This window comes from Vulpes vulpes, chromosome 1, assembly GCF_048418805.1.
Source record: "Vulpes vulpes isolate BD-2025 chromosome 1, VulVul3, whole genome shotgun sequence".
Classification (NCBI taxonomy): domain Eukaryota; kingdom Metazoa; phylum Chordata; class Mammalia; order Carnivora; family Canidae; genus Vulpes; species Vulpes vulpes.
Window position 1 is genome coordinate 127,252,956 of NC_132780.1, and position 16,874 is coordinate 127,269,829.

The 16,874-nt window shown below is 37.5% G+C and overlaps 1 protein-coding gene across 3 annotated transcripts in view; it reads left to right on the plus strand.

The window, feature by feature from the left end:
• PAK2 (p21 (RAC1) activated kinase 2) overlaps positions 1 to 16,874 on the plus strand; it is an 89,337-nt gene that overhangs the window by 51,174 nt on the left and 21,289 nt on the right. For all 3 annotated transcript variants that reach the window (XM_072725926.1, XM_072725928.1, XM_072725933.1), the window contains exons 3-5: positions 12,896 to 12,996; positions 13,348 to 13,495; positions 15,510 to 15,541. In XM_072725926.1, coding sequence (XP_072582027.1) covers positions 12,896 to 12,996; positions 13,348 to 13,495; positions 15,510 to 15,541 — 281 coding nt within the window. The remainder of the gene's footprint in view (positions 1 to 12,895; positions 12,997 to 13,347; positions 13,496 to 15,509; positions 15,542 to 16,874) is intronic.

The following is a 16,874-nucleotide window of genomic DNA, read 5'->3' on the forward strand; positions in this document are numbered from 1 at the left end:
AGTGATCAAAGATAGGGATAAACAAAGCAGATGGTGTCCCTGCTCTCAGGACACTAACCAATAAAATTACGAACTATGTAAAGTGGTAATATAGATAGTGTAGGACATCTGTCCTATCTGGGAAGGCTTCCTAAAGAAGTGACAGTAGAGCTGGAGACTAAAGAATAAATAAATGAAAATAGTTAGCAGGATTTTAATAGTTAAAATATGTGTTCTGTGCCTAGAAAAGAGTTTCGGTGGCCCAGCTCCAGGAGGGATCATAGCACATTTATGGAGCTGAGTACAGTCCAGTGTGACTTGAAAGCAGGGAAGGGGAAAGAATAATAGTGTAGCATGTGGAGGAAACCACAGACAGGAGAAGAAGCTAAATAGGTAAGCAGGGAAGGGAGTAGGTCATAATGGGCCTTGTATTCCATGCTACAGGGCTCAGATTTTATCCTGTTTCCTAGGGAACCATTTCAGAACTTTAAATTGGGGAAAGACCTGGACACATTTCTGTCTTAAATAAGAGAAACTAGCAGCTATATAGAAAGTAGGTATTGTTGGAGGCCTAAGACTAAAGATGGAAACTAGTTAGGATTTTGCAGTAGTCCAGGTGAGAAATGGCTTAACAAGTCCAGTAGGTTTGTCAGTAAAAATGGCAGTGAGCCACTGTCTTGGCTTATTTTTTAAAAGCTCTGTTTAGTCAGCGTTGAATGGTATAGTACTTGTTAACCAAGTATGTTATGCACCTTCACTTCTGGTTAGTGATGAAGATGACAACTGAAATATCCCTTCTGATCTAAATATCAAATTCTGAGATTAGTAAGAGTGGCCCATACCTATTTTTCCTACTTTTTAGAGAATACCCTTCTTTGTGATGAAACAAAAAGTTTCATTAATTTGAAGCTGTTTTGGGTCAAAATAACAAAGGAGTAATCAGTAATCACTGATTCTGTTAGAGTAGAAATAGAAGAGTCTTCCTTTTAAAGAGATGGGGGTTTTTTAGCCTTAGATTCTAGCTGAAATGTAGCCAAAAAGATGGTGGCCTTAAAGAATGTGGCAGTGTCATACCTAACGATTCTTTTTAAGCACATGACTTAAGGGCCTCACCTCTTAGCTGAAAGTTGCTGCCTGCCTGCTTGTTTTGTTGTCTGATGAAGTTGGAAAGTGGTTCTAAGAATCTTTTTTTCTCCCTTCTCACACATTGTTTGATTTGAGACATGTTTCACTATATTTTTGTTTTAGGTATTTTTTTTTAATATCCCTTTCCTTTCCTAAGACAACTAAAATACAAGGAATATTTGTATGTATCTGTGTGTGTTACATAAAAACAAATGGGATTACATAGATTTTCAGATACTGGGTCATTTCCTTTATAGTGAACTGTTGTATATCAATGTGTATCAAGTTCTGCTTAATCATTTTTACTTCTTTAAATTTTTATTCTGTACTCTTAACTTTCTTTAATACTTACATCTTTTTTTTTTTTTTTAATTTTATTTATTTATTTATGAGAGGCACAGAGAGAGGCAGAGACACACAGGCAGAGGGAGAAACAGGCTCCTCATCAGGAGCCCCATGTGGGATTCAATCCTCAGACCGGGATCACACCTTGAGCCAAAGGCAGATAGATGCTCAACTGCTGAGCTACCCAAGTGTCCCCCAATATACGTTTCTAAACTCAGCATTCCTAGGTTGAAAATGTGGCTGGGCCTTAGACACAGATGGAACCAGGAATTCTCTTGCTGTATGTCTTGTCTGTTTTTGTGTTACCTTTATTATTATTATTATTTTTAATTTCAGACTTTTTTTTCTCTGTATGTTAGGAAACAACCCTCAACACTTCACTTCTTGGGGTTTATTTCTTATAACTCCATTCACTAGTGAAAGACTGATTCTCAAGACGTTAATTCTGGCTTAGTTTAGGTATTCACTCCTAAACCAATCTAATTGCCTGGGACCCAGTATTAGGGAACAATAGCTGACCTGGCTTGAATTTTATGCCTGCCTTGGACTAGTCATCTATAATCAAGGTCATTTAATAAAATAGTATCTTTGCCAACCATATGTATATCAGAAGTGGAATACTGAGCAGGGTTTGTTTTTTTTTTTTTTTTTTAAAGAAGAGGAAATGAGTACTTTTATAATGCATGAAGTTGTTTTTCTGTCATCAGTTCAGAGCCATATAAAAAAGTAAACTATTAGTTTATAGTTGGTTAGTAAATATTTCCTCTATGCAGGATATTGAGTTATGAGTCTAGGGACTTCTAAAGAATCTTCTAAAAGAGAAGTAGAGAGCATGATATCAGAACACTCACAGTGTAGTTGAAAATGAGCAGTTATTTTTGATAGATGGAATTGTACATTTCAGTAGAGATGGCAGAATTTATACTAGGTTTAACAGTTGCATTTCCCTCTGCTCCTTGCCACACCTAATGCACCCTACCCACTTACCATAGTCAGATCTCTTGTCAATAAATATGTATCGAAGAAACCTAGAAAGGAGATGGACATTAGTCACAAATTTATCCTCACTAGTCAAAAAAATAGTATGCTTCCCACTAGTGCTAGGTCAGTAACATCTCGTAAACAAAGAGTGGTGCGGTGTACAGTAACATTCCAACTGTAGATATGCAGACCTATCAAAGAACATGACTTTTAGCTTTTATATTAGGAGAATTTAACCAGATTGACAGCATAGCAAACTGACCACATGCCTCTATTTGCTATCCCTATCCCTCCTCAGACCCAAGTAAAATAACAAATTTTCTTTTAATATCATAAGAGCAAAGAAAATAGAAGGGACATAGTATTCAAGGAGATTTCAGTACATACTTGAAAGATAGAAGGGTGGAAAAGTGGCAGCTGACTGAACAGATGAGGACCTATCCTAAGCGTATGCAAATGGGAATGTCTGTGAGAAGTGAACGATTTTCCTTGTAAAAATCTCAGAGGCTTAGGGTTTAGAGACATACAATATCACGTGTGTGTGTGTGGTGGAGTGGGGGAGATATATAATACACAGGCTGAAAAGGGGGAGGAATTAGTTGAAAATCTGTGTAGGAGGAATCAGAAGCCCCTTAGGACCCCTTCTTTACCCCATGTAGCCAATGAAAATGTTTTTAAGTCCCATCCTCAGGTAGAACAAAAGAACAAACTGATGTTTATTTGTATTCAAGGAGAAATTAAACCAAGAAGCCCCTCATTCTTGTCAGAGGAGTCGCCAGAATAAGAAAGGCAGATTCCTTAACTGTAGGAAACAAACTGAGGGTTGTTTGAAGGGAGGTAGGTGGGAGGATGGGATAACTGGGTGATGGACATTAAGGAGGGCACTTGATATAATGAGCACTGAGTATTATATGTGGTGGATGATTAATGAATCACTGAATTCTGAAACTGAAAAAAGAAAAGGGCAGATTCAATACAAGTTAACATTAAATTTTTTTCCTCTACCCTGCTTTCAGAATACTTGTAGCTTGACTCAAAGCCCTCAGACTAGAGATTGGAAGATTTTTCTCTGGATAAACAGAATGCTCTGGAAAAAAATACTTTAGGTACCCCACCCCCCCACCCATCTTTAATGAAAAGGCTGATACATCTCTCAGTTAACTTTTTAATATTTCTCTGTATGGATGCCCGGGTGGCTCAGCGACTTAGTGCTGCCTTTGGCTCGGGGCGTGATCCTGGAGACCTGGGATCGAGTCCCACGTCGGGCTCCCTGCATGGAGCCTGCTTCTCCCTCTGCCTTCGTCTCTGCCTCTCTCTCTCTCTGTCATGAATAAATAAATAAATAAATAAAATCTTTAAAAAACAAATATTCCTCTGTATGAATATATAGCAAAGAATTACCAGACATTTGAGAAAAACCCTTTTTTTAAATATATATATATATATATATTTTTTTTTTTAATGATAGTCACAGAGAGAGAGAGGGGCAGAGAGAGAAGCAGGCTCCATGCACCGGGAGCCCGACGTGGGATTCGATCCCGGGTCTCCAGGATCGTGCCCTGGGCCAAAGGCAGGCGCCAAACCGCTGTGCCACCCAGGGATCCACAGAGGATAAAAAAGGAATATAGGACAGACAATGTAGGGTGAAGAAAACCAATCTATACACACAAGTAAATTGTGTAATCTTCAAAGAGAAGATCACTGGCATCCATGAAACAAGGAAAGTATTGTCAGAACGATCAGAAGCAATGAGAAATAATTCTTGGGAAGTCAACATTTAATATTACCAAAACAAAAGATATCAATAGGTGGAAGATTGGAAGACAATCAAGAAAATTCCCCAGATTATTAAACAAAAATACAAAAATGGAAAATACGAGAGGAAATATATGATATGCTGATAAAACTTAACGAATAAAATAATCTAAGAAATGATAGAACAAATTTCCCATATCAAAAGAATATGATTTCCAAATGGAAGGGATTCACTGAATATTCATCACAATAAAAGAGTAAAGACCACATCAAATCATATCATCCTGAAATTTCATAATACCACAGATATGACAGCAAAACCTATTATATTTCCAGTCAAGATGGAGTAACAGGAGGGCAGCCCGGGTGGCTCAGCAGTTTACACTGCCTTCAGCCCAGGGCCTGATCCTGGAGACCCGGGATCGAGTCCCATGTCAGGCTCCCTGCATGGAGCCTGCTTCTCCCTCTGCCTGTGTCTCTCTGCCTGCCTCTCTCTCTCTCTCTCTCTTTCTCTTGTCTGTCATAAATAAATAAATAGAATCTTAAAAAAAAAAAGGTGTAGTAACAGGGACTAGATTTTGCCCTTCCAATTGAAAGAACTAAAACACTGGGGAAAAATAAAGCAATGGTTTTCATGATGTTGTATATCAGAAATAAAGGAAATCCATCCCAAGAGATGGAAAACAATTGAGGTGAGTCCTACAATTGACCCAGCTTACTGCTTGGAATGAGTTGCCAGGTTGCAGCACAGGGAGGGACAATTAGGTGGTCTCCTAGAGCTAAGAAAGAGAGCTGGAAGTTGGGTGACGTCAAGGCAGCTAGTTTGTATACACACAGAGAGAAAAATCTGTAGAGGTCTCCTTTGAGTATTCAGTAGCACATGTATGTGAAAATAACTACCCAGACTGGAAAAGGAACCACTGGGAATGATGAGAGGAAACTATCTGCAATGCTCACACAGGGCACAGGATATTTCCTATTCCCACCATTCAGAATAAGAATCATAGAATAGAGACCTTTCCTCCGAATTGGGGCAGAATTAGCTCTAGATTAAATGTTGCTCCAATATTGCCTAACAAAACTTTAATACCTAATGGGCCAACTGTTTCTAAATTTGTTTCTCCCCTCTATGAGTAAACAGCTAAGAATCACCTGTGTCTCAGAACAAAGCTCACCAATGTTTATAGGAATACAAAAATATCTAGCAATTACCAAGGAACAGTTTTCAGTGTCTGGCATCCATTCAGTATTTTCCAGGCATGCAAAGACCCATATTGAGTAAAATCAGTCAATTGGAATCAATCCAGAAGTGATACAGTTGATAGAATTAGTAGGCAAGGACATTAAAATGGTGAAATGATTGTATTCCATATGAAGAACCCAAAGGAAAGATTCAGCATATTTAGAAGTAATGCTGGAAGGTAGAAAAAGAACAAATCAAAATTCTAGAGATTGAAAATACAATGGACAAGATTAACAGTAAATTAGGCATTTTAGAAGAAAAGATAAGTGATTTGAAGACCATAGAAACCATGTAAAATGAAACTTAGAAGAAAGAAAACTGAAACAAAAATGAATGGCTATGGGACAAATTGCATGCAGATGTAATAAAACTGTAATTGAAGTTTCCAAAAAATGGGAAGGGGAAACGTTTAAAAAAAACTTTTTTTTTAAAAGCTGAAAACTTTACAAATTTAATGAAAGCTGTAAAGCCATAGATTCAAGAAGTTCAGTGAATTCCAAGCACAAGAAACGTGATGAAAACTACAACCACAGCACATAATCAAATTGTTTAAAACAGGTGATAGAGATAAATTTTTTTTTTTTTTTTTTTATGATAGTCACAGAGAGAGAGAGAGAGAGAGAGAGAGAGAGAGAGAGAGAGGCAGAGACACAGGCAGAGGAAGAAGCAGGCTCCATGCACCGGGAGCCTGACATGGGATTCGATCCCGGGTCTCCAGGATCGCGCCCTGGGTCAAAGGCAGGCGCCAAACCGCTGCGCCACCCAGGGATCCTGATAAAGAGAAAATTTTAAAAGCTTTCAGACCTTTGGCTCAATTTTCTTGAACCTAAAACTGCTCTAAAAAATCAATTAAAAAACAAAACTTATTTTTGTAAGCCCAAAAATAAGCTACCAGAAAGAAAAGACACATTACCTAAAGGAACAAAATATGACAGTGGACTTCATGGAAGTAACAGTGCATCATAGAAGAAGGAATATCTTTAAAGTACTAAAAGAGGGGCACCTGGATGGCTTGGTCAGTTAAGTGTCTGTTTTCCACTCAGGTCATGATCCCAGAGTCCTGGGATAGAGCCCCTCTCAAGCCCCTGGGCTGGAGGGCTCCCTGCTCAGCAGGGAGTCTGCTCCTCCCCCTCCCTCTGCTCCTCCCCCTGCTTGTGCTCTCACTCTCCCAAATAAACAAATAAAATCTTTAAAAAAATTTTTTAACGTATTGAAAGGAAGACTCTTATTAACTTAGAATTCTGTATCTTGTGAACATATCTCAAAAATGAAGGGGAAACAAAGATTTTTAAATGTATAAAGGCTGAAAGAATTTTTCAGCAGCAGATCTGCCCTATAAGAAATATTAAACCAAATCTTTCAGGCAGAAGGAAAATGTTGTCAGAGGAAAATGTAGATCTGCATAAAGGAATGAAAATCACTAAAAATGGTAAAATGTTTTTCCTAATCTAAATCTCTAAAAAACATCCAGTTTTTAAGAAATGAAGTCCCTATTTAAGAAGTGAAGTCCTGTGGGATCCCTGGGTGGCGCAGTGGTTTGGCCCAGGGCGCGATCCTGGAGACCTGGGATCGAATCCCACGTCGGGCTCCCGGTGCATGGAGCCTGCTTCTCCCTCTGCCTATGTCTCTGCCTCTCTCTCTCTCTCTCTGTGTGTGTGACTATCATAAATAAATAAATAAATAAATAAATAAAATAAATAAAATAAATAAATGTAAGTCAGTCCTGTGATATGTTCTATCACATAGATGAACCTCTAAAACAAGTAAAGGGATGCCTGGGTGGCTCAGCGGTTTAGCGTCTGCCTTTGGCCCAGGGTGTGATACTGGAGTCCCGGGATCCAGTCCCACATTGGGCTCCCTGCATGGAGCCTGCTTCTCCCTCTGCCTGTTTCTCTGCCCCTCTCTGTGTGTCTCTCATGAATAAATAAATAAAATCTTTTTTTTTTTAAAGCCATTTACAAAAGACTGCGTGTTGTGTGGCCCTATTTATATGAAATGGCCAGAATAGACAAATGTGTGGTGAAGGAAGATTAGTGGTTGCGCAGAGCTTGGGATGGGGGAGGAAACAATGAGGAGCGATTGCTAATGAGTACACGGTTGCTTTTAGGGATGATGAAAATGTCCACAGTTAGGTTGTGGTGATGGTTACACAACTCTTTCTGTATATTAAAACTCAGATGAACTTTATGGTATATAAAGAATTATTGCTTAAACAACAAAGGAGATAAAAGGGGAATTATAAAAAATAGTTAATCCAAAGAAAAAAAAGAGGAAAATGTAAACAAAGAATAGAGACCATTAGAAAACAATGGAATGGCTAGTTTAAACCCAGCTACATCAGGGGCTCCTGGGTGGCTCAGTTGGTTGAGTGTCCGACTCTTGATCTCAGCTCAGGTCTTGATCTCAGGGTTGTGAATTCAAGCCCTGAATTGGGCTCTACACTGAGGGTGGAGCCTACTGAAAGAGAGGAAAGAGAGAGGGAGGGAGGGAGGGAGGAGGAAGGAAGGAAAAAGAAAAAGTAAATCCAGCTATGTCAATAATCACATTAAATGTAACTGATCTAGGCACCCCAATTAAAAAGCAGAGGTTATTAGATTACTAATCATATGCTATTTATAAAAATTCACTTTAAAAACATAAAACCAAGAAATAGGTCAAATAACAGGATTTTTGTTAAGCATACTAACAGTGAAAAGAAACCTGGACTGGCTAAAATCAGATAAAACAGATTTTGGAGCAAAAAATATTACTCTAAATATTTAAGGGATAAAGGTAAGGAATAGGTTATTTTATAATGGTAAGGTCAGTTCATGAAGAGGAAATAATAGAAATAAACATTTGCACACTTAATACTAGAGCTTTAAAATACAGGAAGTAAAAACAGATACAGTTTTAAGGAGAAATAGATAAATCCCATTATAGTTGGAGATTCCAGTATACTTCTCTCAGTAATTGGTAGAGCCAGTAGACAGAAAATTGCTGAAACTATCAATCAACTCTGACCAGTTGACATTATAGCACATTCCACCTTGAGAATATACTGTTTTGGGCAGCCCCGGTGGCGCAGTGGTTTAGCGCAGTCTGCAGCCCAGGGCGTGATCCTGGAGAACCTGGATCGAGTCCCACATCAGGCTCTCTGTATGATGCCTGCTTCTCCCTCTGCCTGTGTCTCTGCCTCTCTCTGTCTCTATGAATAAATAAATAAAATCTTAAAAAAAAAAAAAAGAGAATATACTTTTTTAAGTGAACATGGAACACTTAACTGAGATCACATTCTAGGGAGATTTTTAAAAGTCTAATAAATTTAGAAGGATTCAAATCATACAAAGTATATTGTATGACCACAATGTAATTTAATTAAAAATTAACAGAAAAATCTCTGGAAATATTCAGGGGAAAAAACACTTCCAAATAAATGAAGAAATCAAAAAGATATTAGGAAGTATATTAAATGGAATGAAAATGAAAATTCACAGCATCAATATCTGTATGCTGCTAAGGCAGTACTTAGAAGAAAATTTATAGTATGAGACGAGAAAAAGATTTTAAGTCAACGACTTAAGCAAAGCCATCTTAATAATCTAGAAAGGAAGAGCAAATGAGATTGAATGTATGGAAGAAAAGAAATAACAAAATTCAAAGTGAAGATCAATACAATAAAAAGAAAAATCAGTGAAACTGCAAGCTGATTTATTGAGAATATCAGTAAAATGGATAAACCTAGGCAAACTGAAATGGGGGAGGGGCGGGGGGAATCCATGGGTGGCTCGGCAGTTTAGCACCTGCCTTTGGCCCAGGGTGTGATCCTGGAGTCCTGGGATCGAGTCCCGCGTCGGGCTCCCTGCATGGAGCCTGCTTCTCCCTCTGCTTGTGTCTCTGCTTCTCTCTCTCTCTCTCTCTCTCTCTCTCTCTCTCTTATGAATAAATAAATAAATAAAATCTTAAGAAAAAGAATGAAAGGCACCTGGGTGCCTCAGTTGATTAAGCATCTGCCTCCGGCTCAGGTCATGATCCTGGAGTCCTGAGATCAAGCCCCACATCAGTTGCTCTGCTCAGCGGGGATCCTGCTTCTCCCTCTCCCTCTGCCTGCCACTCTGCCTGCTTATGCTCTGTCTCTTTATATCAAAGAAAGAAAAAAAAGAAAGGTGGCATTTTTACAGCTATTAAAAATGATAAAGTAACAAATTCAACACATTAGATAAAGTAGGAAAATTTCTTGAATGACAAGTTTTCAAAATTCATTCAAGAAGAAATAACCTAAAAACACTACATCTCGAGATCCCTGGGTGGCGCAGTGGTTTGGCGCCTGCCTTTGGCCCAGGGCGCGATCCTGGAGACCCGGGATCGAATCCCACGTCGGGCTCCCGGTGCATGGAGCCTGCTTCTCCCTCTGCCTGTGTCTCTGCCTCTCTCTCTCTCCCTCTGTGACTATCATAAATTAAAAAAAAAAAAAAAATACCCCCAAAATACTACTCATCATTTAAAAAAAAAAAAAAACACTACATCTCTAGGAAAATTTAGTTTGTAGTTAACAACCTTCCACAAAGAAACAGACCCATACGGCTCCATTGGTGAGTTGTACCAAACATTCAACTATCAACGGTTCTACATAATCTTCCAGAAAATTGAATGGAAAGGAATACTTCCCAATTTACTTTATGAGATCAGTATTGATATGATATTGATATTGATATTGATATTATGAGACCCTGATACCACAACCAAAGACATTACAAAAAAGAAAGCTAGATACCTATATTTCTCATCAATATAGATGTAACATTTTAGCAAGATTTTAGCAATTAGAATCTCACTGTATGTGAAAGGGGGAATAGTACACAGTGACCACGTGGTTTTCATTTCAGGAATGCAAGGTTGGTGTAACATTTGGAAGTTAATCAGTATAATTTATTATATTAACAATATAAGAAAGATAAAATGTATGTTCACCTCATTAGTTGTAAAAAAAGCATTTAACAAAATCTGTATTCCGTTCTGATAAAAACATTCAGCAAACTTGAAATACGAAGAAAAGCCTTTAACCTGATAAAGAACATCTTTGAAAAACTTACCACTAGCATCAAGTTTAATAGTGAAAAAAAAAAAAAAGGCTTTTCCCTTTAAGATCCAAAAAAATGCAAAGATTTTTCTTCTCACTGCTTTTATTCAGTAGTGTGCTAGAGGTTGTAGCCAGTGCAGTAAGGCAAGAAAAAGATATGAAGGGAATTCAGAATGAGATAGAAGTAAACCTTTATTCACAAAAAAATATGATTGAATTTTTATATGAAATCTTGTGATAGCTACAAAGAAGCTGCTGGAGCTAAAAAAGATAAAGTAAGATTTCAGTATATCGGTATCAGGAATCAGTTGTGTTTCTCTATACCATCAATGGGCAGTTGAGAACCAGGGCACATGAGTGGCCTAGTCAGTTAAGTGTCTGCCTTTGTCTCAGATCATGATCCCAGGGTCCTGGGATCAAGCCCCATATCAGGCTCTCTGCCTAGCAGAGAGGCTGCTTCTCCCACTCCTTCAGTCTGTCGCTACTCCTGCTTGTGCTCTCCCTCTGTCAAATAAATAAATAAAATCTTAAAAAAAAAAAAAGTTGAAAACCAAATTTAAAAAGCGGTACTATTTGCAGGGGGACCTGGCTGGCTCAGTCAGTAGAGCATACTACTCTTTGGGGTCATGAATTTGAGCCTCCTTTTAGGTAGAGTTTATTTTTAAAAAAAAAGTGACCCCCCAGACCAAGTGCTTTTACATAGAATATTTTTAATTGGTAAAACATAATATCATATTTAACCAGAAAACCTTTCCAAAGTTCAATAAGTGCTAGTACTTTGCATCCTAAAAACTAGAACACTCCCTACCTAACTTGTTTTGACATTAAAGCCACCAATGCCTAAAGTTGTATAATAAATAAAGAAGCAAATGCAAAACCAATTGCAACAGAAATTTTGAAATACCGAGGCAGAAATTTGACAAAAGCAGTGACAGATCTGTACAGTGGTAACTATAAAATATTGCTGATAGAAGTTTTAAAAGACCTGAATAAATGGAGACATTCACTGTTTTCATGGATTAGAAAGCTCAGTATTTTTTTAAAGATTTTTATTATTTATTTATTCATGAGAGACAGAGAGGGGTCGGGGGGGTGGCAAAGACAGGCAGAGGGAGAAGCAGGCTCCACACAGGAAGCCAAATATGAAACTCAATCTTGGGACTCTAGGCTCACATCCTAGGCCAAAGGCAGGTGCTAAACCACTGAGCCACCCAGGTGTCCTGAAAGCTCACTATTGTTAAGAAATCAGTTCTCCCTAAACTGATCTATAGATTGAATATAATTCCAATCAAAATCTCAGCAAAGGACCTAGGATAGTCAAACAGCTTTGAAAAAGGAAAAAATTATAAGGCTTATACTATGTGGTTTCAATGCTTATTTTTAAACTACAACTGTCAAGGCAGGCTCGTATTGGCATAAAGATAAATGATTGCAACAAGGTTATGCATCTAGAAATAGACACAGGCATAGATGGACAATTAATTTTGATTTTCAGCAGTAGTTCAAAATGGCATTGACCTTCTGAATAGCAGCACTGGAAGTTAGAAGTTCTGAGGTGGGGAAACATTTTCAATCTAAATATGTATATATATGGTCAAGAAGTATCAAGGGGTAAACCAGAAAGAAGAAAACAAAATATCCAGAAAATAGATTCTAGCAAGGGTAGAAGGAATGTCCTAGGACAACTGTGCCAGAAGCTTAGGCATAAACTACTGCAGATTAGAGCAGGAGGATCTGAGAGCAAGGCGGAGGTGTGGGAGGGTATGGCCAGGGGACTTGAAGCATCTAGTGGGGCAGAGAGGAACAAATATGTTTGAATTACAGAGAATATTATTGACGTGTGTCAGAAATGTAGCAAAAATAATTGGTAGAACCATGGAAAAACAAGGCTTAAGATGTAGCAGTTATTTTTAATAAAAAGAGGAAGGACTAGAGTTGTTCAAGAAAGATGGCATGCTCATTGTAAACTTTGTCTATACAGTCTATATTATCTACATGGTCATAGTAATGTAAGTTGTTCTTTTGGGATGAATATAGCCAAATGGAAATAGAATCTGATAGACTGTTTTCCAGATTGCTCAGTATGGAAAGTATAGGCCTCTGTTTATGAGAACCAGTGTTCTAAAGGGCTATCTCTTCTGTCCTGTGCTCTTTTATTCAGTCCTGGTGCAGGGTCAGTCCAGGTACCTCTTTAATCAGGACACAGTTGTGGTTGTCCCCACCCCTGCTTGAACACAGAATAGGTTACTTTACTTTTATCGGTTTCCTATAAGCCAGTGTCTTTTAGGGGGAAATCTCTTCTAGAATAATTTTTTCCTAATTAATTTTGGAGAAACATGATTATGAGTAACTTTATTATTAATCTTGTTTAAATAGAATGATTCTTTTTTTTTTTTCATGCCCTCTAGGAAGTAAGAAGAAAGAAAAGGAACGGCCAGAAATTTCTCCTCCATCTGATTTTGAGCATACCATCCATGTTGGCTTTGATGCGGTTACGGGAGAATTCACTGTAAGTTTACCCAGTTGGGACTCCTTTATGTATTAGCACTCAAAACTTCCCTTGCAATATTGTTTCAAGTTAACTTTTCTGTCCACATGTTAACTGTGAATTCTTAGTGCTTTTCTCTTACAAAGGGGTTGTGGTTTGCTATATCTTTGTCTTAGGGAAATGAGCCCATTAGTTAGAATAATGCAAAAACAGATTTAGCAAAATAGACCATTAGAAAAAGAAGACCTTTTACAATGTAGTCAAGCCTATAATTGATTGGCTTGTATTTTTATGTATTTTGTCATTTACCTCTGGAAGTTGATTTTATTGGAGCGACTCAAAACAACTAATTTCTGACCGTCTTTTTGTTAGGGCATGCCAGAACAGTGGGCTCGATTATTACAGACCTCCAATATCACCAAACTAGAGCAAAAGAAGAATCCTCAGGCTGTGCTGGATGTCTTAAAGTTCTATGACTCCAACACAGTGAAGCAGAAATACCTGAGCTTTACTCCTACTGGTAAGATGTCATACAGTGGTAAAGGCTGATTCAAATGGGATTGCAGAATTGTCATAAAAAGAATGTCTCTGGAAAAATAAAAAGCTAAGCTATGGTCTTTGTCTTTATTCTTGCCCCTTTGTAGATCTGCCTTTTGTAAACTGATTGGGGTAGCTTTTATGCAGAATTCAGAGTCTGGGGAATATATTAATCTCTTAGTTTTGCCAAAAGTGGGTGTTTTCGCCTTCTGTTTGGTTTTTTTGTGTGTGTGTTTCACGGCTTTGGAATGACTCCCAACAATGGAAGAGAAAGGCACATCATGATTTTTAGGCATGTTCAAATTAGAAATACATTTATTTTTAGTAGGACAGGAGGATTGTTTGCTATATTAAATACACAGACTTTGAAAGTAAAAACATGCTTAAGTCCATTCCAAAATTGAAACTTATCAAATATATAAACATAAAATAAGCATTAGAACTAAAAGATTTTATACCTTTGAATTAGGGTATCGTTAGATAAGAATTGAAGTATAGTAGCTTTTTAAAAATAATTTATGTGTTCAAATCAGGGTCAGAATAAAGTCCGTACATGATAGTTGACTGCTGTACTCTTGAATCTCTCTTGATGTTCAGGCTCCCTCACACAGATCCTTTAAAGATTTTATGTATTTATTCATGAGAGACACAGAAAGAGAGAGAAGCAGAGACACAGGCAGAGGGAGAAGCAGGCTGCGTGCAGGGAGCCCAATGTGGGACTTGATCCTGGGATCCTGGGACTAAAGCCTGAGCCAAAGGCAGACACTCAACTGCTGAGCCACCCAGGCATCCCCCCAGGGTATCTTTTAATATGTTTCTTTGACCCCTAAAATCATACGTGTAGTTTTAATTAATTGTACGTAATTTGATTGCATTTTCACAGAAATAAGGGCTTTGCTCAAGGAAGAAATAAAGACCACTTGGCCAAATGATCTTGACTTTTTTTTTTTTTTTTTTTTTTTAAATCTTTATTTATTTATGATAGTCACAGAGAGAGAGAGAGAGGCAGAGACACAGGCAGAGGGAGAAGCAGGCTCCATGCACCGGGAGCCCGACGTGGGATTCGATCCCGGGTCTCCAGGATCGCGCCCTGGGCCAAAGGCAGGCGCCAAACCGCTGCGCCACCCAGGGATCCCCTGATCTTGACTTTTTAACTTAGATCTTGACCTTTACATCCTTAGCAAAAGATCAGACACAACCCTAAAGCCTTTGTGTTTGTTAGTAAGTCTGTGTAAATTAGTAATTTTTTAAGTCAGTGTTTGACCAGAAAATGGTATATTCTTTTCACCCTATTTAAATATTGCATACTTAATATATATGTTAGTTATATTAAATATGTACCTTTAATATAACTATATATTATTTGTGTAAATACCTACATATTTATATTATATAAGTAATGTTTTATGTTTTAATATACATGTTAAATAATATAGCCATATGTTATAGTTATATTAATATTATTTAACATATATATGTATAAAAATGTAAAAGTCTCTGGGCCTTTTGAAAAGTAAAACAAAACAAAACTTGCTCTTTTAAACTCCAGAATGAATATTTTGATATTCAAAACATAGTTTTGCCTTTAGGAATATGCTTTTTTACTGATCAGAATTTATGTTAAAAAATAAATAAATAAATAAATTTAAAAAAAAAGAATTTATGTTAAGAATTTTCCTTTGCACAATTACTATTGTCTGAATAGTTGCCTTGAAATATAGTTCACATACTGTAAAATTCATTCATTTGAAGTATACAAGTCAATGATTTTTGGTAAATCTAGAGTTCCATTAAGATTTGAAATTTGGTAGCACAATCTTGAATAAATTCTTATTTGAATACTGATATTATCATTTTTCTCAAGATTTGCTTCATCCTAAAATGAAAGCAAAGAACATTTTACTTGCTCTGCATTGTATTTTCTTCCCCTTATTATATAGAAGTTGTTTTTATTTTTTGAGTTGTTGACTTAGCATTATTTTCTGTTTCATATTCAGAGAAAGATGGCTTCCCTTCTGGAACACCCGCAGTAAGTTAATATATTACTTCTTATAGCTCTTGTTCTAACTTAAGTTACCCAAACAAATCTCACTTTTGCTTTTTTTTTTAAGATTTTATCTATTTATTCATGAGAGACACACAGAGAGGCAGAAACATAGGCAGAGGGAGAAGCAGGCTCCATGCGTGGAGTCCGATGCAGGACTCATCCCGGAACCCCGGGGTCATGCCCTGAGCTGAAGGCAGATGCTCAACTGCTGAGCCACCTAGGCATCCTCAGATCTCAGTTTTTATTTTGCTTTCTAAAATTAATTATAGTCATCAGAAATAAATAACTGCTTATAAGCTAGCCACCTGATTAAGCGGATAAGAGAAGCCATGTTAAGTAAACAGAATTTCCTCAATTAGGAAGAAACAATCTCCTTGAGTTATATGAAGACAAAATGTGATATGTAAAGTACCCACCTAGCATACATTGGTATATAATAAGCTCTGTGTAAAAGTTAACGTCTTCTTTTATTTTAATTTAATTTTTTAAAAGATTTTATTTATTTATTCATTCATTCATTCATTCATTCATTCATTCATTCATTCATGAGAGATACAGAGAGAGGCAGAGACACAGGCAGAGAGAGAAGCAGGCTCCATGCAGGAAGCCCAATGTGGGACTCGATCCCGGGATTCCAGGATCACGCCCTGAGCCAAAGGCAGACACTCAACCGCTGAGCCACCCAGGCATCCTGAGTTTTTAGTCTTAACAAATAAAATAATTGCTTGCTTTTAGGGCTTGTTTAAGGAGCATAAAATTCTCATATAAAAGTTATAAATTGGGCAGCCCTGCTAGCTCAGCGGTTTAGCGCCTTCTACAGCCCAGGGCATGATCCTGGAGACCCAGGATCAAGTCCCGCATCAGGCTCCCTGCATGTAGCCTGCTTCTCCCTCTGCCTGTGTCTCTGCCTCTATCTTTCTCTCGCTGTGTGTCTCTAATAAATAAATAAAATCTTAAAAAAAAAAAAAGTTATAAATTTTCTCTTAAGAAAATTTGATATTTGTACAGCCCCAGTGGCACAGCAGTTTAGCGCCACCTGCAGCCCAGGATGTGATCCTGGAGACCCCGGGTCGAGTCCCATATCAGGCTCCCTGCATGGAGCCTGCTTCTCCCTCTGCCTGTGTCTCTGCCCCTCTCTCTCTGTGTGTCTCTCATGAATAAATAAATAAAATCTTTTAAAAAATTGATATTTACTGTAAACATTTATTTTATAAACTTTTCAATAAGTTATAGAATTACCTTTATTTTTAAAAGATTAGATTAGAACCAAAGAGATTTTATTGTTTTAAAATGAGCTACTAAAGAAATACATTTT